This window comes from Ambystoma mexicanum, chromosome 2p (assembly GCF_040938575.1).
Source record: "Ambystoma mexicanum isolate Mex_15411 chromosome 2p, UKY_AmexF1_1, whole genome shotgun sequence".
Lineage (NCBI taxonomy): Eukaryota > Metazoa > Chordata > Amphibia > Caudata > Ambystomatidae > Ambystoma > Ambystoma mexicanum.
The window spans coordinates 445820031-445843155 of record NC_090923.1 but is presented as its reverse complement, the minus strand read 5'-3'; the positions used below and the strand labels follow the sequence as shown (position 1 = coordinate 445843155).

Genomic DNA, 23125 nt, shown 5'->3' with positions numbered 1-23125 from the left:
CACGTGACCCAACCCAATTTGAGACATTCCTGCTTACTAATGATGGCACGAAAGGTCTTATCTTTAACATTTACAGAATACTGCAAGCAGCAAATACAGAAACTCCATGGGCTTATATGCGGGAATGGGAACGAGTCCTGGGTAGAGAAATCAGTAGGCTGGAGTGGGTAAGGTTGTGGAGGAGAATACCTAAATTGGCCAAGGCCTCCCAATTACAGGAGGCATGGTACAAGATACTATTTGGATGGCATTACACTCCAGCCCGGCTTCACAGGATATACCCCACAGTGTCAGGTCTGTGCTGGAGGGGGTGTGGGATTGTGGGCACTGCGGAGCATATCTGGTGGGACTGCCCGAACATTTGAAAAATTTGGGAAGAAATACGGGAGGCACAGGAACAAGCTTTTGGTCGGGAGGGAGTGGGAATGCCAGTCCAGATACTCTTGGGCATTCGGGGCACTTCGGGGGCGGGAGAAACCAGAGGAAGGGAGAAAGCGAAACAATTTTGACCTTGGCAGCGATGCTGTTAATAGCTCAAAGATGGAAAGGGCCGGAGGTCCCCAGGTGCCAAGACTGGCTTCGGAAGACATGGGAAATTATAGCTTTGGAGTGGGCCTCCTATGCCATGAATGACAAGGTTCAGTCCTTTGCGGCGGATTGGGGTGAAGTCTTAAATGTGCTTAAAGATGATTTTAGGGTGATGTGGTGCCCGCAAAGTTTGAAACTGTTGGACTTACAATGAACACTGAATTGCACCCCGAGTTGAGGATGACTCAAAGAGATCAAGCTGGTTGCCGAGGGGGTGGGGGTGGGGGGAGAGGGAGGGAGGGAGGGAAGGTGGAGGGCTTGTTCTTCGTACTTTCCGATTGTTATATTGCAAATTCAATAAAGAGTTTTTAAAAATAATGGCATGAGTATGAACGTCAAAAAATCTCGTTCTCCTAATGACTAAAGCTAGGAAAAACACTAAGACTACATACTCTTGGACGGTCGAGGAACTGCGGTTGGATGTGGTGGATACCATTACATCTCTGGGAGCAAAGATTAATAAGAACATAAATGAAAAAGCCCAATTAGAGTGATTGAAAGTAAAACTACAAAATCTGACTAACCAAGGAATTGCCATTCATAGACGCTAGGGGGCCTTCTCTATGAAACCTATTATTGCCTTCTATCGACAAAAGGTGATACAGGTGCTTACTTATGGTGCGGAAACTCTGCCCAACTTGAGTAAAACAAGTATGGACTACGATAGAAGGCTACTTTTGGCGTAAGGTATTAAGACTCCCAACAGCCTTATCCACAGCTAAAATTCAGCCTGAATTACGTTTACCCTCAATGGCCTCCATAGTACTATGGAAGGAAATGTGTCTTGTTGAAAACCCCTCCTCCATTTGTCATCTTGAGATCTACGGATAGGGCAAACGAAAGTCTTCTGAGCCAATGATTTGATGTGATGAAGGATACATTGCACATTCGTGGGGTGGACACGGATATGCTAAAGGAAAACCCTTTCAAAGTAAACACAGTTTTGGAAAGGAATGATTTGATAAACATCTGTGAAGGTAGACCAATTGTCCCCAACTCATTCAAATGGTGGGTGGAAAAAAAGGGTTTAAACTACCCTCATTTGTATCTCTGTAAGTTACCTTCAAGATACTACAGGGATCTCCTCCTGTGTTGCCGCCTCGATATCATGCCTACATGTGAAGTATTGTTCAGACGGCACCAGGTTGGTTTGGAGGATAACATCTGCTGTTTCTGTAAGAGAGGTGATAAGTCTGAATCACTATTCCATATAACTATGGAATGTAAGGCACTTTGCAGGGAAAGATTGAACTTCATGGGAAGCTATCTGGAGGGCTGTTTGACGCCGGAAGTACAATGGGATTTGCTGTTAATGGGGAAAAAAAGAATTGGGCGAATTTTGGCTATGCTGAAATGTAATGACTCAGTAATTGGTTTGACAGCTGAACGGGTCTGAAGGTTTTGAAAACATAGGGATTTATGGAATAAAGGAACTTCGAGTGGATTGTGTCCTCCAACGTATTCCTCATCTTAGATGTATTCCCATCCAGCTTTAGATGCTTCGCGAAAACATTTCGGCAGAGGGCGCCATGCGTCGATGTCGAGTCGATGGTCCCTCGAAGGCCTCTGTCGAGGGTGACATCATCGGGTGTATAAGTAGCATTCGCGGCACCCGTTGGCCTCAGTTCAGTTTTTCCGCAGTATACGTTGCTTCGGAGATTCGGCGCGTCTTAAGTTCTGTGAGAATAAGTAAATGTAACGAATATGTCCTTGTCATCAACGCCGACTACGACCCCGAGAACGGGTTTCAAGAAGTGCAAATCGTGCGGTTCAAAAATGCCTATCACAGACCCTCACTGAGAGTGTTTGTGGTGCCTTGGGGAAGGCCACGACATGGAAGCCTGTACGAAGTGTTGGGCGATGATGGGGAAGGCCTTGCGAGAGAGGAGGGGAAAACTACAGGTAGGTCGTAAACCCGACCGTAAAGCCTCCAGCGTCGAGTCGAGGCCCCGTGAGGAGAAGTCTCCTCGACACGAAAGACATTGGTCTAGATCCCAAAGCGATTCCCATCACTCGCCGTCTTCGACAAAAAGAATGGAAGAAACGACGCCACAGGTCCCCCTCCATCTCGTCCTCGGACGAATCCCCAAAAAGGATGAAATGTCCCACTAAACATTTGTCATCCGAAGAATGGGAAGCATTCAGGGTCAAAATGATGGAGGTGTTCGAGAAAGCAAAGCCTTGGTCCGTGCCTTCTTCTTCTTCGGAAGCCGGCCGGGTGCGGCATCGCTCCGACACTCGCGCGCCCTCGAGCCCGAGTGATCGAAAGAGGAAGGATAGAGAACCTTCTAGGACGCCTAGCGAGAAAAGCCAGTCGAGTCAACCGCTCGAGGTCACCGACGCCGTCCTAGACCGAACGCAACTCGAAGGGCAAGTCTTCGAAGAGCGCCTCGACGCCTTCGAAGCTGGTGCCGTCGGCGACAGGTATTAAGTCGACGCCATCAACGCCTTTGTCGACGTCGACCCCGAAGCCCTCCGCGCCAAAGGCTCCAGTTCGGCCAAGTCAGCCAGAAAAAGGGAAAGAGAAGGCTACAAGACCTGTAATGCCTTCAGGACCCATTAATACTCTTCCTCCACCTTTCCCAGAAAAGGTTTTCAAACCTCTTCCTAGGAAGGAATTCTCCAAGTCCATGACCTCAATCTTTAAGGAACAGGAGAAATCTGATGAGGAGAATGTACCTTTTGGGCTGGAATATGGCACCCCAAATGTCCCAGAATGTCTGATTTCAGAAGAAAGCAGGATGAGGGATCTGGTTGAATCACTGCACAATGCAAGTGGCATTGATACATCTCCTGAAAATTACTTTGGTAGGCCAGAACCAGGAAAACATGCCAGTCCATCATACCGTAAACTAATGACAAAGGTGGTAGATTACTTAGGATGAATCAGACCACCAGCCCAATTCATCCAAGATGATCTGACAGTCATATTGGATCATGGTCCTACTGAAGACACAATACTACCCTTTCACGTAGCCTTGCAAAATAGGGTGGCCAAAAATTGGGAGACTCCGGATTCTATTCCGCCAGTGAATAAATCCCTCACTTCAAAATACCGCCCTGCCTTTAGCGACCCCGGCTATCTGTCTAAACATCCCACTCCTGAGCGTTTGGTCATACAGGAAGCCACAGCTTCTAACAAACTGGCGTACCCTTCTATCCCGCCGGACAGGGACGATTAGCTGGGTATTTTCAGCTGGGAGTATGGCGTTAAAATCAGCCAACTCCACATGTGCCTTGAAGTTTTCGGACCCGCTCCTACAGCAGGAAGTTCTAGCCCTGCTGGAAAAAGGTGCTATAGAACCAGTACCTGCAGCTGAGAGGAACAAGGGATGGTACTCCCCATATTTTTTGATCCCCAAAAAGGACAGAGGACTGAGACCCATCTTGGACTTGAGAAACTTGAACAAGTTCCTCAGGAAGGACAAGTTCAAGATGGTTACCCTTTCTCAGATCCTTCAGGCCCTTCAACTTCAGGATTGGTTGGTGTCATCGGACCTCCAGGATGCTTATTTTCATGTGCCGATTCATCAAGCACAGAAAATACCTGAGGTTCGTAGTTGGCGACTCACACTATCAGTTTCCAGTCCTGCCATTCGGATTAACCTCTGCCAGAGGGTCTTCACCAAACTGATGGTAGTAGTGGCAGCGCACCTCAGGAGAGGGGGGGATTCACGTCTACCCCTACCTAGACGATTGGTTGATCAGAGCATGTTCTGCCGAACAGGCACTGGATCACCTGAAAGTCACCTGCCATTTCATCCACAGACTGGGCTTCTCCCTCAATTTCAAGAAGTCACAAATGACACCTTCTCAACAGCTCCAATACATAGGAGCTGTATTAGACACATCCCTGGGAAAGAGCTTGCCTCCCAGGTCGAGGGCTCAACACATTCTTCAGATGGTTTCCAAATTCCAAAATGCCCAAAATCTCCAGGCCTACGACTTCTTAAGGTTACTCGGCCTCATGGCATCCTGCATCTTCCTGGTCTCTAAAGACTCAATGGTCCCAGTTCTCAGGTCAAATGAGGGATCTTCTCCAGATTCCGAACAAGGTTCGACAAGATCTTCTATGGTGGACTTGTACAGAGAATATCCTGAAAGGAGAACTTTTTTGGCAACCATGGCCAGAGATCACAGTAGTGACGGACACCTTACTCATGGGGTGGGGAGCTCATGCCAATGATCTGACAATCAGCGGTAGTTGGTCTCCATCGGAGTCCAAACTACACATCAACCTTTTAGAGCTGAGAGCAATCAGACTAGCGCTGAAAGCTTTCCTGCCATCTGTCAAGGGAATAAATGTCCTGATAATGACGGACAACACAGTGGCCATGCATTATCTAAACAAAAGAGGAGGTGTAGGGTCACTACCTCTGTGCAGAGAGGCAATGCAGCTCTGGTATTGGGCAATTCAGGAAGGAATCTCTTTAACGGCAGTTCATCTAGCTGGGGAGTAGAATATGACGGCAGATGCTCTGAGCAGGCAGAGCACGGTGACCCACGAATGGAAACTGGCTCAGGAAGTCATTCAAGAGATCTTCACCCTTTGGGGAACCCCTCAAGTAGACCGATTTGCAACCAGAATCAACCGGAAGTGTGAAAGGTATTGCTCAAGGGAATTTCCCCCGAGAGGAGCCCTGGGAGACACGCTCGTGGTGGAGTGGAATTTCCCACTATTGTATGCGTTTCCTCCGATTCCCGTCATTCCTCAGGTCATCAGGAGACTGAGACAGTTCGGGTACCGCATGATGCTAATTGCCCCGGATTGGGCCAGGAGAACATGGTACCGGGACCTTCTAGACATGTCCATCTGTCCTCGAGTATGTCTTCCTCAGACAGAGGACCTTCTCTCACAAATGGAAGGTCAGGTTCTCCATCAAGAGGTCAAAACGCTCAACCTTCACGCTTGGTATCTGAAAGGCTGAGATACAAGGATTGGGACCTTCCAGATGACGTCATGAAGGTGTTGCTTTCGGCAAGAAGGTCAGCAACAAAGTCTCTATACCATTGCCGTTGGAAAAAGTTTTGCAACTGATGCAGAGAAGAGAATGTCGATCCTTTTTATATGTTCTATTCCGGAAGTACTGTCCTTCCTCCTGTCCGTAGCACATAAAGGTCTAAATGTTGGAACCATTAAAAGTTATCTTGCAGCGCTTTCCATCTTGAAGCGCTCGTCGGAAGAATGCTCCTATTTCAAAATTTGGTAGTGCAATTCTTAAAAGGACTCACTAATGTGTTTCCTCCTTACCCATTTCAAGTGCCAATTTGGGATCTCAATCTAGTCCTACAATTCTTAATGTGTGGTCCTTTTGAGCCTTTTCACACTTATCCATTAAGATTACTGACATGGAAAACTACTTTCCTTGTTGCTCTAACATCTGCAAGAAGAGTGAGCGAATTGCAGGCACTGTCTTCTGGGCCAACCTAAACTGTGTTCCATAAGGACAGAGTTGTGTTGAGGGTTAAAACCTCATTTTTACCTAAAGTGGTGTCTGATTTTCATTCGTCAGAAAATGGTTTTACACGCATTCTATCCTCCACCTCATCCTAGTAAGGAGGAGGAAAGATTACACAGGTTGAATCCAAGAAGAGCTTCAAGCTTTTACATCTCTAAGCTTTCCAAACTTAGAGTGGACAATCAACTGTTTATCAGCTACACAGGAAGGAAATTGGGTCAATCGGTGACAAAGCAAACAATATCACGCTGGATTGTGCTTTGCATTTCAGAATGCTACAGATTAGCACAAAAAGACCCACCAGAAGGTCTAAGGGCCCATTCCACCAGAGGCATTGCCTCTTCGACAGCCCTACAAAGAGGTATTCCTATAAGGTCCATTTGTGAAGCAGCAACTTGGTCTTCACTGCATACCTTTACAAAATTCTATAGTCTGGATGCTTCCCAGTGTAAGGAGCTGAATTTTGGTAAAGCAGTACTATATTCAGCAATCTAAGGGTATCAAAAAATCTAACCCCTCCTTCAGAGAAATTTTCATACTGCTTTGGGAGTCTATCTAAGATGAGGAATACGTTGGAGGACACAATCCACTCGAAGAACAAGTTACTTACCAACTGGTAACGTTCTTTCGATTGGATGTTCCTCCAACGTATTCCTCATCGCCCTCCCAATTTACCCCTCTGTAGATTTTTCCGGGTTATTGCCACTTCAACTCTCGCAAGGCGAAGAATACCTGTCTGCCGGCATAATCTACACAGTGCAAAATCAATAGTAAAGGGGGAAAAACAGAACATGAGGCCACCAGAGGCTGCGCCTGCTACTTATACACCCGATGACGTCACCCTCGATAGAGGCCTTCGAGGGACCATCGACTCGACGACATCGACGCACGGCGCCCTCTGCCGAATTTTTTTTCCAAAGCAGCTAAAGCTGGATGGGAATACATCTAAGATGAGGAATACGTTGGAGGAACATCCAATCGAAAGAACGTTACCAGTTGGTAAAAAACTTGTTCATCTATAACCACATACGATGATATGGCCATGGAATTGGAGTTAGTCAGGTGAAGGACATTTGTTATTTGATTTTTTTCTTTATTGTACAATACGAATAAGGGAGCTTTTTATGTTTTTGAAACTGATGGACCTTTGTTTTCTTTTCTGCTCTTAAACTGTTAAAGGTTTCCTTTGCTATTACTATGTTTTTAGTTTGAAACCAATATAACGTTTAAAAAAAACACGAATGGGGGCATGGGGGAAAAAAGGTCCCCCCTCACTCAGGAGAGTCAGATGAAACCCAGTAGTCTAGCAAAAAGTGCTGAGGACCTATGTGGGGAAAAACACACACAAGATGGAAATTCTACCTAACACTGGCACTTTATTTTAATTTCACGTTCATCTTTGTGTTAAAAATTACATACATCATTATGTGAACATGCTTGAATGCATGCTATGGAAATATATTCCATGGACACCAAACCACAACCATACTTCTCTGTATCTTCCCTTTTATTTCAGGAGGATCCCCATGAGCATTCACTTGGACCAATGAACATGTCTGCTAGTGGAAGTAATCTTTATGAAGCAGTAAGAATGGGAGCAGGCTCCAGCATTATTGAAAATCTGCAGTCTCAGTTAAAGCTAAGAGAAGGCGAGATTGTTCAGCTGCAGGTATGTTAATTTGGTGTAATGTTTAAAGTATATATGTGCATTTTAGATGTTTGAACTCTATTAGACTTTAGTAACTTTTTCAAATAAGTGAGTAGAAGGCGATTGCTTCTTTTCTGAAGTCAACTGTTTTCTGATCTAGCCCCGGATCTTTCAGAGATTCACATGTTGAACATTCCTCATTGTCAGTGTTAACGTTAAATAACATTTAAGATGTTTGCCATGCACAAGCATTGATATTAAGAAATGCCTTTTCAGATTCTTTCACTGTAACTCTGGTGTGCGAATCCTCTGAGCATTGCTTCGAGATCAATTTTTGGTTCCAACTGCAACACTTTTATCACCTTTTATGACCACTAGTTTGTGATAGCAGGGACCCATTTTGTTCCGAGGGTTCGGAAAGACTTTCCTCTGTGTGGACAGCCCTGATCCTCACCTTTTTGCATGTCATTATGTTCTATTAGGTATGGGTCTTTGTTTTGTATCTGTTCGTATTGAACTGCACAAGCAAGCTTTCTCCAAGGGGTGATTACTCTCGCTGATATTTGTGGCCAATATAGATGTATTGTTCAGTGTAGTGTCTTAGAATTGTGTTGAAGGAATATTAAACTGGGAGTTTACTGAGAAATTGGCACAGGATGTACTGGCAAAATTAAGCGCAGTGAGAATGTCAAAATGGGATCTTACTGGAAATATCAAATAAATTGAAATCTTCCTGTAAATGTTAAACTGGAAGCTTAAAGGAAATGCCATGCTATGACGCGACATAGTATTTGAAAAGTGGGCATGTGTGTGTTATGATATTTTATTTATATCGCGCCTGCTCTGAGAACTCTGCCAAGTAGGCATAAGGTAATTCTGGCATTATGCAGACTGATGTGCTAAATGGATTTGTATTTGTATTTTGTATTTATTAATCTTATATAGAGGCAAGGAGTTCCAGTGGAGGCGGGGCCAGGAGTTGGAAGGAGCGGAAACGTGAGGAGGCACAGGGGGAGGGAGGAACAGAGAGGATTTGCTAAATACCAGCAGTGATGTCCTAGGTCGGCATTATATATGCTGGCAGTGATGTGCTAACTTGTTTCAAATAAACAAACCTAAAAAATGACATTCGTATTTTTTCAATTTTTCAGCTTCCTATAATGGCGTTTTGCCACTTTGATTTATGTTATGTAATTGCCATTAGTATAGCATGTGTCTGCCACTGCTGTGAACTTGTAGGGCTGTTGGCCCATCTGTGCACGGTTGTAGGCGAAACCTGGTAGTGTATATGATTGATGTTTGTCTTGTGTGGCTAATGTCGTGTGAGATTGAGAGACATGCTCTAAAAGTCTTGCTGTGTTCTTTTCTCTACAGCAAGTACACAGTGACGTTGGTGCAAAAGATATATGCTCTATGATAGATATGAAGTGTATTAGTCTAACTGCACAGATCCTGCAAGGGATGCTTTTGTGCAAGATTTTTGATTTAGATTAATGACCTATGTGGCATTAGTGGATGCTAACTGTAGGAGATGTGCTTCGACCAAAGACACTGCGGGCATACTGGTGCAGCTATGCGTACTTGAGCCTGCAGGTAAGGGTGCTCATGGCATGGAAAAGATGTTCATACCAGTGGTTGTATGCCCATAGCATTATCAGCAGGTGCATAGAGTCTGTTCTGGGTAAATAGTTAGCGGGGTTGTCTGATAATAGTATGGCTATCCTGGAGTGTAGGCTTTAATTTTAGGAATGAGCAGACCTATAGGTACTGGGTAAAGGTAGGTTGATCAATGATAGTGTAAAACATGTCCATTTCATACGTGATTCAGTACTGCCCTCAGATCCCATTGGAGGGGAACAGCCAGTTTATTAAAGTATTTCCTGAAGGTGAGGTGGCCCTTAAACATTCAGATCCAAAAGGAGAGTGCATTCCTGTTAGGTAGACTTTTCAAAAGCCCTCTGGTGAGGGGTGCAAATCCATCTGTTCTAAGGGCAAGACAGGATTCCAACCAAAAGATAGACCAAATTATATTTAGGGACTGTTAAGGCAGCTTTTGTAAAACATGTTGAGCTCTTTAAAACCCTGTTAAGTGGCTAAAGTTTCTGGCCAAACACAAACCCAAACCGCTCTTAAGTGTGGGTAGTGTGGCAGTGACCAGACTTAACTCTCAGGAAGGCTTTGCAGGCGGACACAAAGGTACCATTTGTCCACACACTAATCCATATAGTATGTATTTCAAAAAAGGTAGCAGACGCTACTCTCCAGAAAGAACATGACATGATAACCTGTTCTGAGATGAGAGTTTGCAGCACACGCTTTTTGCTCACTGTACCTTTCACAGATGAGAAATGTCCATTTGCATATCAGTCTATAGTATGTATGCAGTTTTACTGCCAGCATGAGCTTTACACTAGGTTGAAAACCTATTTTTCATCCAGAAAATGAATGTGCACAGGTAAGTAAATTATTTAGATACCTTTTCGTTATCTTTGTGGATTTCAATGTGTCCTAAGTATCATGATCCTCCCTGCTGATCACCAAACTGTTAAACAGTTTTTGTACCATCCTCTGTTGAGAATGTTGCAACAACTAACCCTAGGGACAAGGCTAAACACCAGACAAAGTGTAAACAGACCTCTTCAATGTGACAAAGCTGAACTCTAAGGTTAGAGGGTAGTATGTCAACACAGAGGTACGATTAGTCCACACACATAGTTTCAGAAAATACATCACATTAATATACTAAAAAATATATACTTTAATCAATTCACACATAAAACTATCAGTCGAAATAAGTACTTTAGATATTAATACAGTATTAGAATCATACCAGTAGGGCTGTGGCCTGGCTGGGACCTAATGGAGACATAACCCCCCCCCCCGAGGCTCCGCAGCCCAACGGAGTTAACCGGCCTGCTGTAAACCGGGAAAATGGTAATTGAGTCCCGTGGGAACCAAATCGGAAAATCGGAAAAGGTGCCCAGCAGCAGCAGACCTGATCTGCAGTGCTGAAATGCTTGGGTTCGCCTGATATTGGCGGCTGCGTGAGGAGAGCGCGTCCCGATCCGGGAAGCAAAGATGGCCACCACACTCCACGACTGAAAGAAGCCGGGAGTGCCTGAGTGAGCACAATTAGAGGAGAGGAGTGGGGGTACCTCCGGAGACAGCTCACCGGGAGCCGGAACACATTAGCTTGTGGTCGTCTTGCCCTCCGAAATACACACAGGTCCTCACTTCTCCCTCCTGCCGCTGCATTGGAGGAGAAGACGGGACCCGGACGAAAGGAGTAGGCAGGATGCCGCCGCTGCAACAACGACTCCTCAGGCACCCGAAGTGCCTCAGCAGCAGCAAGCCCAGACCATGGCGGCAGGGAAGGAGACCCAACTCTGAAGCCGGAGTCGGAGGTGACCCAGGAACACACACAGGTACCAGAATCGGTGCCGGAAGTAAGAGAATGAAGCGCCCCTGGCAGCCAATGCTGAATTTTTCACCCACCCAGCGATCGGAACGTGGCATAGAGCCCCAGCCCGAGTATACGACTCGAGGCACCAAATTGAGAGGGGACATTAAACCTTGGCGGCATCGGGACAAACAGTACCCTGGAGACACATTAGAAACAGCTGGTATATCCGTAAGCAGAGAGGACGACGACCAATGAGTGTGTTGGAAGCCCCACCTAGAGCAAGCGCGGCAAGAGGTACTATTGGGCAGTGAGACACCCTGAACCTGCAGAGCACAAACGGCTGACAGCATAAATACCATCCAGGCTGAGAGCTCCGATTTAGCACAGCTATAAGTCTCCTGAGTAGCAAAGGGGAGCACGAGACTTTGCCAACCAGGGAGCAGGACAAGGGAAACACCAAAAGCCGAACAGCAGACAGATTGAGTATGCTAATATCAGCAAAACCGACCTCCCCAAGAGAAAGGTGAGAGACTTAACAGGCTACTGCTCATACGGGTGATAATAGCAACAGGTGATACTGGATGTAACTGGAAGAGTGAACCCACTTGCCCCCCCGCCGCTTTAACTGATAAGATCCTAACAATTCAGGTTAGCAAACTGGCACGTGGGCAGAATGAAATCCACCAAATTAAAGGAAAAAAGAGAAGCAACAATCGGGGACATGCTACAGCACCCTAGGCTGCCAGTGGAGGCCCCCACAACCAGAGGAGGAGGCTCAACTGTCCACGAAAGGAGACATCCTGTTCCAGTCACTACAAAAAGGAATGGCGTCCTCGGCCAAAGAACTTAAAAGTGCTTTTCAAGACTTGACGCGCACTGTGCAACAAAATGAATCCAAACTGGACGACCTAGAAACTGCTTTCTGCTAGCAGACGCAGTTTTACGACCAGCTTGAGCAACAGGTGTCGGTGCATGAAGCACACAGGCACACTGCGGAAGAAAAGCTGGAGCACACCGAAAATCGTTCCCGCAGGAACAATATACATATAAGAGGCGTGCCAAGGGATGTATTGGATAAGCATATTGAAGGATACGCCCAGGATCTCTTCCAGGAGATACTAGGGGCAGAGGAAGTAGCAGACCTCATGCTGGATCGTACACACAGGGTATTTTCCAACTTCCAGACAAGACAAAACATGGTCCATGACGTCCTGGTCCGGGCCCACTTCTTTAAAATCAAGGATCTCATTTTCCAAAAAGCCAGACATAGAGGAGACATTTTATTCCGAGAGTCGACGTTACAGCTATTCCGAGATCTCTCCCAGTGGACAATGCAACGCTGCAGACTGATGAGACCGCTGACAACATGGCTAACGGAAAAGGGGATCCGTTATAAATGGGGTTACCTGTTCAGAATCCTATTCCAGATGGATGGCACTCAACATCCGTACACCTCACAGAGGGCAGCACTAGAAACCTTGAAGTTTCCAGAAGCAGAGATTCATGTGCCAGAGGAACAGACACCCAGAACATCGAATTCTCCATGGTCGCAACCCAAATCAAGGAAGAACAGGTGCCGCAACCGCAGGAGACCATCCATACACCACAGAGAAAGGAGCAGAGGAAGAGGCACGGGGCTGACAGTCGGACTATGGGGAGGACCTTCGTTAGGGAGCTGACTGGTGGCTTCACGGCCACACTGTTTAATAACTGGACACCAAAGTACTTCAATCCGAAGAAGAGGATTATGTCGGTAACATCAGTAAATTATGTCGGTAAATTAGTGCAAGAAGTTCATTGTTCAAAGGGCAAAAGGACCATGCACCGTGGTTCAAGCAAAGAGCTTCATGTTGACCTCACAGGAGGTTGTATTTGTTTTTGGTTGTGAGTTGCTATTATTATTATTACATTTTTTCAGTCTTTTCTTGTTTAATTTTACTCTGAATGTGGGTTCCCCTCTTCCATCAGGGGTGAGGGGGGGGAATTGTACAATTGAAAGGAGAAACATGATCAGTTACTTCAAATGGAGGGAGTGGGGGTACACAGGCAAGATTAAGCACCTGCGCAGGAAGGGCAGTAGCACTCATGGGGCAAAAAGGTTTGACTGGTTCAATGAGGCTTTTAATACCAAATTGTAAATGATGGCGGATTTAAATATAGTGGCCTTAAATGTTCAGAGCCTAAATTCAACAAGAAAGCGCAAATGTGTTGTCAAAATTAATCGACCTTAAAGCAGATATTGCTCTCTTCCAAGAGACCCATTTGTTGGCCCGAGATGAGATAAGAATGAGATCTAGATGATTCCCGCATCAGCCTTATGCCTCATCAGCAAGCAAAAAAGCGGGTGTTGCTATCTTGATAGTAAAACCCCTGCGATTTGAGCGTATTAAGGTGGTGAATGACGTTAAAGGAAGGCATATAGGGGTGGTTCTGCGCATAGCGGGGAAAGACCTTACGTTGGTGTCCATGTATGGCCCCAATGAACAGCAAACACAATTTTACACAGACCTCTTCCCCCAAATAGCGCAATTCCAAAAAGGGGAGTTAGTGGTCGGAGGGGGCTTTAATGTGGCATTGGATGGGGCCAAAGACAGATCTGATCCAGAATCTGCGGCCGAAACAGCAAAGGTGGCTCCGATCAAAAGGGCAATGGTAGACTTACAGCTGATTGATGCATGGCAAAACCTCTATCCGCAAGGTAGAGACTTCTCCCACTACTCACATGCGTATCGCACATATTCCAGAATCGATTACTTTTTGGTGTCCCGAGCCTTGGTGCCAAGTGTAGCAGGCGGAACCATCGGAGTAGCCTTAGTATCAGACCACTCCCCCATCACAATACAACTAGACGGCCTTGGCCTGGGGAATAGAAAATCCACAATGTGGCGTTTGAATGATTCCCTCCTCACAGATATTGCTGTCTGCACAGACCTCACTGAACGCATTACTCAATACTTTCAGGAAAACCTTACAGGCGAGGTGTCCATAGCGGGAGTATGGGAAGCTCTCAGACCCACCTTACGGGGAGAATTAATCAGAATAGCATTGCTGACAGCCTAGAGGGAAAAGGCAGAAGAGAGGGTAACCGACTTGGAAACCCGGTACAAATGAGCCTGGGCAAGGGAAACATAAAGGCAGCTTCAGGTGGCGAGAGCAGAGCTAAAAGCACTATGGGCCGGAGATATTTCAAATAAATTACTTCAAACAAAACCCTTCTATTTTAGCACTTCTAATAAGGCGTCCTGACTACTAGCATATAAACGCCGAGCAAAGCGAAGTAGTGCTGCGATAGGAGCTTTAAAGGATAACCGTGGTCAATTACGAACTGCAGAAAATGAAAGTACAAATTCTATCGCAGTATTACGCTGGACTGTTTGCAGCAGATCCAACTACAGCCCAACAGCAAGACGCCCTGATACAGGAGGCCCAGCTCCCACAGATCACAGGGAAACAGAGGCAAGTAGAAGCGCCAATTACATCTGAAGAAATTTTGGGGGCCATTCGCACTCTCCCTCCCTGGCAATAAAGACCCAGGCCCAGATGGCTTTACGGCCGTCTTTTTCAAAACATTCTCTGCAGTTCTAGCCCCTCACATAGCAACGCTCTTGAATTCCTTTGCTGAAACAGGCACGATCACGCCCACTATGGGGGAATCCCATTTAACTTTATTAGCCAAACCGGATAAGGACCCTAACCTGTGCTCATTCTGCCGGCCCATAGCGGTCCTTAATTACGACTCCCAAATGTATTCAAAAGTGCTGGCTACGAGGATAGCCTGCTTTCTACCAGCCCTAGTATTACCTGATCAAACAGGGTTCATACCTGGATGCCAAGCATCTGATAACACTCAGCAAACTATAGATCTGTCGACCTGGGCGCGTAAACACAAACGCAGGTTGGCTCAACTCTCGATCGACGCGGAAAAGGCATTTGACCGAGTAGATTGGTCATATCTATCCAAGGTACTGGAGGGATTTGGCTTAGGCCAGAGATTTTGTAAACTGCTACTAGCTAATTATGTGCTGCCATCCACAAAAATTAAAGTGAACAGGACACTATCAGACCCAGTGCGTCTATACAAGGGGACCCGCCAAGGGTGCCCGCTCTACCCATTGTTGTTTGCCCTCCATCGAGCCGCTGGCCCGGTTGGTGCGTTCATCAGAGGGAATAAAACGGTTAAAAATAGCAGGCTACCACAACAAACTGGCTCTATATGCTGATGACCTCCGCCTCTATATGCAGAACTCCAGCACCACATTGCCACACGTCATCACATGAATGGACAGATTCCGAGAGGCCTCGGACTCTAAAATTAATCTGGCCAAATCGACTATACTTAAAATTTCAGAGCCAAGATACTTTCCTTTCTCATGGGCGCCGCAATCTTTGAAATATCTGGGAGTTAGTCTAATGCCGAAATTTGACGACCTATACGCGGCTAACATAGGTCCATTGTTCAACCAAGCCAAACAAGACTTGCTTAGATGGGAAAGGTTGAAAATATCCTGGTTGGGAAGATGACCGCAGTCAAGATGACACTCCTACCGCGCCCACTGTACGTCTTTCAGGCTTTGCCAGTCCCTATACCGAAAGCTCCCTTGAAAGCCCTACAGTCACAGATATTTCTTTTCATATGGTCCTGCAAAAAGCCGAGAGTGGCCAGGCGCACATTGATGTCATCCAAAATGGAGGGGGGGACTGGCGATGCGGGACATTGAGTTATTTATATGTGGCCCAGATATCCCTGGTGCTAATAAGCTACGAGACATCCCGAACACACGAAACAAAACATTGGGCGAATATCGAACAAGATGCAACAGAGGATCCAATACATGAGATGTGTTGGTGCTCTCCTAAAGCCTGCAAGTTAGATAATAAGGCCCTCCTGTCCTCAAAGGTCACACTGGTCTATTGGGCCAAACAGTGCGTAAATATAAGGTGACCACTTATCCCTCACCCAGGACAGCGCTATGGGGCAATGGTGAATTCCCCCCAGGACTAGAGAAGGAGAGATTTGCCCACTGGAAAGAAGGAGGCCTACATACACTGGGACAACAGTTTCAGACCAATAACATCCACACGTTTGAGGAGTGTAAGCAGGCATTTGAAGTAGGGGAAAGGGACAGATTTGAACACTTGCAACTACACCACTGGGCCACACACCCAAGAGTAGCCCACCAAGGAAAAAGGGAGACCACCATTTTTGAAGACTTGTTCTCCGGGGATCCCCCAGAGCCAAATTGGCAACAATTTACACGGTCCTCAATAAGAATAGATACAAAGCTCCACACACATACATGGCCGGCTGGGAAAGAGATATAGGGAAGACCAAAGATGATCTTGCATGGCATAACATATGGACAAGGCCAAAAAAAAACAGCCCAGGCGGTCCATTTGCGTGAGAATTGATTCAAATTGATACTCCGATGGTACCTCACCCCAGAGCGATTACACAAAATGTCCCCCGCAAATCCCCCCCCCCCCAAACTTCTGGAGGTGCAACACACTACTAGCCTCCTTCTATCATATGTGGTGGGAATGCCCTCATGTACAGGCATTTTGGCGATCGGTGGTTGCCCAGATAATTCATATGTGGATTCGAACTAGATATGGATCCACTGATCCTTCTCCTAGGGAATGAAGACACACAAAGTCATTACAAATTATTGGCTGAAAGCTCCAGGCTGGTGACCTTCTCAGTCGCCGCTCGGTTGGTCATTGCACAACACTGGAAATCACAGGACACGATAGCTATAAATGAATGGTGGGCCAAGGTGTGGTATGTGGCAACAATGTCTAAAATCGAAGCAACCATGAAAGGAACTACAGTGAGGTTCTTATCGGAATGAGCCCCACTCATTACATTTGTGAATGCATTCGATAGTCCGGGTATTCACCATAAACCCCACGAGATGACCTCCTTCTCGTTACTATAGCAGGAAGCCACCTACCACCAAACCCCTGCCGCAGCAGGTAACCTCTTGTAGTAGATACCCTCATTGTTCTGAAGCACAGATGACATAACTAGACCCACACAGAAGGTGTTATTGTGCCATTTATGCTGAGTTGAGTGTAATATGATTTAATATGATTTGTTTGTTATTTGCATATGATGTCGTATCTGTTTATTTTCCTACTCCTCTTTTCTTTAATCAATGGTGGATCATTTGCAAAAGCAAGGGAGAAGCAAACACTAATGCCTATACAAGGACTCTACTAACCCCAATGTCTATATGCAAGTCCTCTTCATAAAATAACAGACCAGTGGGGAACCATAAAACCTAGGAAGCAAGTACTGTGGCGGGTCGGAAGGAGGAGTCGGATTCTTGGAGGACATTTCCCAAATTACTTTTATTTAAATGATAAGAGAACATCTTAGCTTTTTATGATGAATCCTGTGGAGTCCTCACAAAAACCCTACCCTAATGTCTCCTCAAAGGTGGCCAGCGGAAGATCACCTGGGGGAGAAGGCCCCAAGGGGACAGGAGGTCTCCATTGGGTGAGATGCGGTATCAGTAATGCCAGAGTATGCAATGGCTTGTTGTCAAAGGGGGCCTGTCTTTCCTAAAGCTAATTGTTTTGGAGGTGGTAAAAACTGGAAGAATCAAAATGCCCCTATAAATCATAAATATTCACTAAGTCTTGATAGAACTTTGTTAAGAGAATGCTTTGAAGAATAGAAATTAAAGCTGGACATTTCAAATGAACATTCAAAATAGAAAAGGTGATTTGCACATTGGGGACTGTTAGGCAACGCTTCAATGCAGTACCCTTTGGGAACACCACAAACAACTATATAGGCAACCCAACCTTTGGTATAATCGTGTACTACAGTTTTGGTAGCGTGTTGAGCAGCCAGGCTGATCTTAAGAGTGGAAATGTGAGCTGTAGCAGAGGTACACAGAGATTCACAGTTACAGGTATTCAAATAAACTCTTAGATTCAAGGTTTCTTGCATAAACAATTATTAATTTATCAGTCAGTTATAAAACCTTCTTCAGTAGGGAGCAATGTAATAGTAACACACAAATATAATTCAATACTGTACACTCTTGAGTTTCTGAATCAGACAAGACCCTTTTGGGATGGCCCACAGACACAACATACACCCACAGGTGACTTCAGTAACAAGGGTGATGGGGACATTAATATCTTACTGTTGGCATTCAGAACACTCTTTAAAAAGTTGGTAAAAGGTAAAGGTTATTAGAACACAAGAAATGTCAAATATTCCTAAGCAGGGCAAATACTTTCAGATAGAAATCAGAAGAGTCATTCAATTCAATAGGCTAGGACAAAGTCAATGGGCAAAAGTCACTGTTCCTGGGCCTAAGTCGTGGGGATAAGAGGGAGGACGTCAGGGGACTCCTGCACTGGGACTTTCAAAACTGGCAACCTTTACTTTCAGTGGCTGTTTCGCGTTTCAGCTCCTTGCGGTACAGCAAATAGCAATAAGCACGGTTCCTGGCTGTCAAGGTGGACCTTCCTTACTTCTGGTGTCACACACTCTGCTGAGGGGGCTCAGGCTTGGTCAGTCCTGCTTCGTGGGAGTCCGGAGGATCTTCCAAAAGCTTTAGGCCAGCTTAAAAGTAACACACACAATCTGGTGTCCCTCTCCCTGGCTATACGGTTTCCTGCAGCAACTGTGAGGAAATTAAACCAGCTCTGAGATGGGTGTCCAGGTGACTTACTTTGGAGTTGATTGGTCCCACCAACTCAAGGGGGAAAAGTCGTCCTTGCAGGGGCTTCTCTGTCGATGCAAACTTGGCATGTAGTCACTGCAGCAGCGCTTCACCAGGCAAACCAACAGTCCAGGAATTGCAGCAGGCAGCCTCTTCAAGCTCTTCTTCGGTTCCTTCGTCCAGTGGTCGACTCTGCCTTCCAAGCCAAAAGACTCGCCTTTTATTCAGTTCTCTCCCATTAATTCCAGCCTGGCTGTCACTCACCCAGCAGGGTGGCTGTCCTTGCCAGTCAGTCAGCCAGCCAATCACCACAGAGTGCATTTGGGTCTCCTCGGCGAGTAAGCACAGGGAGTTTAGGGCACCACCCTCACTTCCTGCCCACCCCAGACACTCGGGCGCCAGAGGCGTGTTTCTCTCAGAAACACCACCAAAGGTGAAATGAACAAAGAGACCAAACCTGGTTTGGCGCGCAGAGAAATCTAGAAGGGCCTTCCCACAAAGACCTGGCGAAAAAAAACGGGCACCATTTTAGCAAAGATGGCTGTATGCCATTTTGAAAAAGATGGCTCCCGCGCTTATTTTACTGGAGCCGCGAACGGTCGCGGTAATTGTAAACCAAGATAGTTCAAAACGAAACCAATGCCACCAGCCAGTCAATTGAGGAAAGGGTAAGATATAGTATGCTACATAAGAAGCTAGACAAAAGGGATACTAAGTAACCCCTCCAGTGCTTTATTGTATGATGGGGTGTGCTGGGTCTACAATGCTAGTTAGTCAATTTCACTTTACTGCTCTGGGAAACAGTAGTTGATCCCAGAGAAGGTATTTAAACCTTGGGAAATCTGGAAGACTGCCCTGTGGCACTTCACTGAAGGTGCTTTGTGACACAGTTGCAAAAGATGATGCCTATGAAGTTGATTAGACTCCATAACCAAAAGAAACACAGAGGTAAAATTCACATTCAGAATACATGAGAGTGGGGGAAAAAGGGTCTCACTCTCTCCAGGTAAAGAATCAAGTACTCAAAATCCAGCAAAGTTCCTGGGGGTCTCTAAGGTGGAGGGAATTAGCACATTTTCTGAAAATTCTCCCTAACCGGGACTTCAAGTCCCACAATGGCCAAAGTACTGGGGCGGAGAAGAGGAATACAGAGGCACTGGACTGCAAGTTGCAGTCTAATTGTATTTATGACCCACACCTGAGGGAGACTGGGAAGTATAAAAGACCTCCTCCGTGCAGGCCATAGAGAGTAGTAGTGGGAGGTGGAGTTATTGTTGTAGATCAACATTGCAGTTGAAGGATTTTAGAGACGCCAGAGCTGCTGTGGTTTGCAGATCAAATACAGACTCTGAGAGGGTATCTTCCTTCAAGGACCCTGTATGGAGAGGTTGCGCAACGGGAAGCGTTGTTAGTGAACGTTTTTCCCCCTGAAGACCGAGTATGCAGAGGTTACCTGGCGGGAAGCGTTAAGTTTAAAAGCTTTCCCCAAAGTAAAGAGGGTTTAGGTGGCAGGCAAGCACCGCAGTGTTTTTGGTGCGAGGCAAGCTCCATTCCCGACCGGTGTGGGCCACGGGAGGAAGAAAGAAGCAGTTTGCTGGGCGGAATGCAACACAGAAGGCCGAAGAGCCAGATGCAGCACAGTGAGCACACGCGTAGGTGATACTCGGTGAGTTCACTATCAGTTTGTGATCCCAGAAAGCTCTGTGATTACCCGCTGGCTAAAACCAATTCTTTTCAATATCAAACTAATATAGAGAAACTATAGTGGCAGAATAAAATACATTTTGGATGACTAACTGCTACAAAACATTTCAAGTGCCCTAATAAGAACTTTGTGAACAAACTCTACACTGGCTCCCCATTAGGCAAATAAGTTCTCACCTTAGCTCACTAGTGCCTATCTTCTTCATGCCCAGTATACCTATCGGATGGTTTATAGACATAATTTCGAAATCAAAAATTTCGAAAGTCAAAAAGTCGAAAAAAAAATGTCGAAAAAAATGTCGAATTTATTTTTTATGACGTTTTTTTTTCGAAATGGTGGGGTTCCCCCAACCCCCGTTTTTCCTTTTTTTTTTTGTTTTTACCTATTTTTTTTATATAAACTAGAGCCCAAAAAAAAATATCGAAAAAAAAAATAATTCGACATTTTTTTTTTCGACATTTTTGATTCGACTTTTTTGACATTCGAAATTTTGTATTCGATATTATGACTGGACACCCTATCGGATCACACCAAGAGAAGACGTCCACCAGAAATCTTTGTTCATCCATTGCACCTACACTGGTTCGGCCAAGTTCAAATTGGTTTGCTTTGCTGGCACAAGCGTCGAAGTCCAAGCTCCACTTCATGCTTCCATACACCTTATTGACAACTATGCTTCCTTTAAAAAGGCCATTAAGACTCATCTCTTCAATGTAAGCCCTGATTAAGTTCTCTCTGCTTTATGCTTCCTTGGTCTGATCTTAATTGCTTGTCTGTACGTCTCGTATAGATTTATGTGCGCCCTGAGGCCTACAGGCATGTGTGCGCAGTACAAAAATTGAAATAAATAAATAAAACAAACCAGAAAGATATCATACAGTTAAAGGCCAGGAATGCCCAAATCAAGAGAAGGGCAATATCAAGGCAAATTTATAAGAACCAACATAGCCAAAGCCAAGAGAGGGCATTTAAGAAGCCAGTTGTTTGTAAACGATATAGCCAAAGTGAGCAAAAAGCAGTTGTTGTGAAAAACCTAAAACAGCATTATCCAAGCCAAAGAAGAGCGGGTTGGAGCAAGTCACTGTCAGCAGTTTGTTAATATAAAAGTGGTAGAACAGAAGTGGCAGGAAAGCTGCCTTCCTGATAAAAGGTATTCAGAAAGAGAGGGGCAGAAACTGCATTGCATGTGCCAATCAAAAGTGTGGAATAAACAGCACCAATGTGTTTCATGTCTTACCAGACGAAGTAGTCCGAACTGATGTTGTGGAAAGTCAAGAGACTTTGTTGTTTGAAGTAAACTTTACCAAAGAAGTATTTGTAGTAGTGTTAGTAGTTTTTCATTGGTCCTGGCAGGCGAGTACACATCAGGGCAGGGACTTTGTAGTGGTAGACCTGGCAGATGAGTGGACGAGGTAGAAGTAATTGAAGCACTGTGTTGTGGTTAAAGACTTAGAAGAAGTAGTGGCAAGGCAACTAAAAGATATTGCGATCTGTTGTGGAATCAGCCTGACAAGCCTTTTGTTGATACAGATGAACTGTGGAAAATATTCTTGTTTGTTAAGAAGTTGTGTTGGACTCTCTGCTATAGTAGAGTGATCACAATTTGCTAAGAAGTTGTGTTTGACTCTGCTACAATTGGGGAGAAAAAGACTTGCTTAATATTTTAGAACTGTTGGCCAAGGTCCAAAGAAGAGACTGCTTGAAGCAAGAAGAACCTTTATAACTAGAACTTTGTTGCAATTCGGAATGTTTCCATTTTTTTAAAACATCTCTTTATTGATTTTACAACAAGATAAAATGCATGTAATCTTGTAACTTGCCATGTTTTCAAGTAAAAGCGCCCCAATACCTTTGGGTTGGGCGCGCTATATAAGTAAATAAACTAAACTGAGGAAGTCTCCCCTCAGCCCCATTTTCTCCATTACCCTAAAGAGGAACGGCCACTCCACCCGGTCAAACGCTTTCTGAGCATCTAATGCAAGTAAGACTGCCGGAGTGGCCGAATGTTTCTAATTTTGAACTGTAGATTGAAAATCCTGTTTGAATCTGGGGGATTTCACCCAGCATACAAGGAGATGCAGTTATCAAGAGTTTAAACTCTTTTTCTGTTATATTTGAACTGCCATTAATTTCCTTGTTTATTGTATGTACAAGTGTGAGGGACAGATTCCTTTTGTTAGTGTTTCTTTTAGTTTATTTTGATAGGCAGGGAAATCCTTGTCAGGGTAGGGCTAGTGTGTCAAATCCCATTTTGAGTTAATAAAATGGCATTTTATGAAAAACATATACAAAGTTGTCCTCACATTTCTGACCCCTCACATTTCCCTATTCTAAAGGGATTTCCCTACCCATCTAAATATGCTCGTCTGTCATCACGAAGTCCCAAAGAAAGAAATGTCCTTGGTGCAAATCAAGTTCTACCCTGACCCTACCACTAAGAAACAGAACTCATACAGTTCCAGGAGATTGGCTTGATTCTCCCGATATACTTGTTTTTTCTGACAGCTTCTTTATATAAATGTCTTTATTCGTGTTGCTATTTATCTAGCAGAATCTTCAGTTATAGTCTCTCTTTATTTCTCTTATTAACTCTTACAATTCCTTTACAACATTCTTCGACTAGAATATTCTCTTTAACTA

At 45.1% G+C, this 23125-nt stretch overlaps 1 protein-coding gene across 2 annotated transcripts in view; it reads left to right on the top strand.

Annotated features, from left to right (window-relative positions):
* TMF1 (TATA element modulatory factor 1) overlaps window positions 1-23125 on the top strand; it is a 418170-nt gene that overhangs the window by 382670 nt on the left and 12375 nt on the right. Inside the window, exons 15-16 of one of the 2 annotated variants that reach the window (XM_069643801.1) lie at window positions 7564-7716; window positions 8641-8770. In XM_069643801.1, the coding sequence (XP_069499902.1) occupies window positions 7564-7716; window positions 8641-8748 (261 nt within the window). In that variant the 3' untranslated portion in view covers window positions 8749-8770. Of the gene's footprint in view, window positions 1-7563; window positions 7717-8640; window positions 8771-23125 lie in introns of those variants that run through there. The other variant, XM_069643800.1, reaches the window with a different exon arrangement.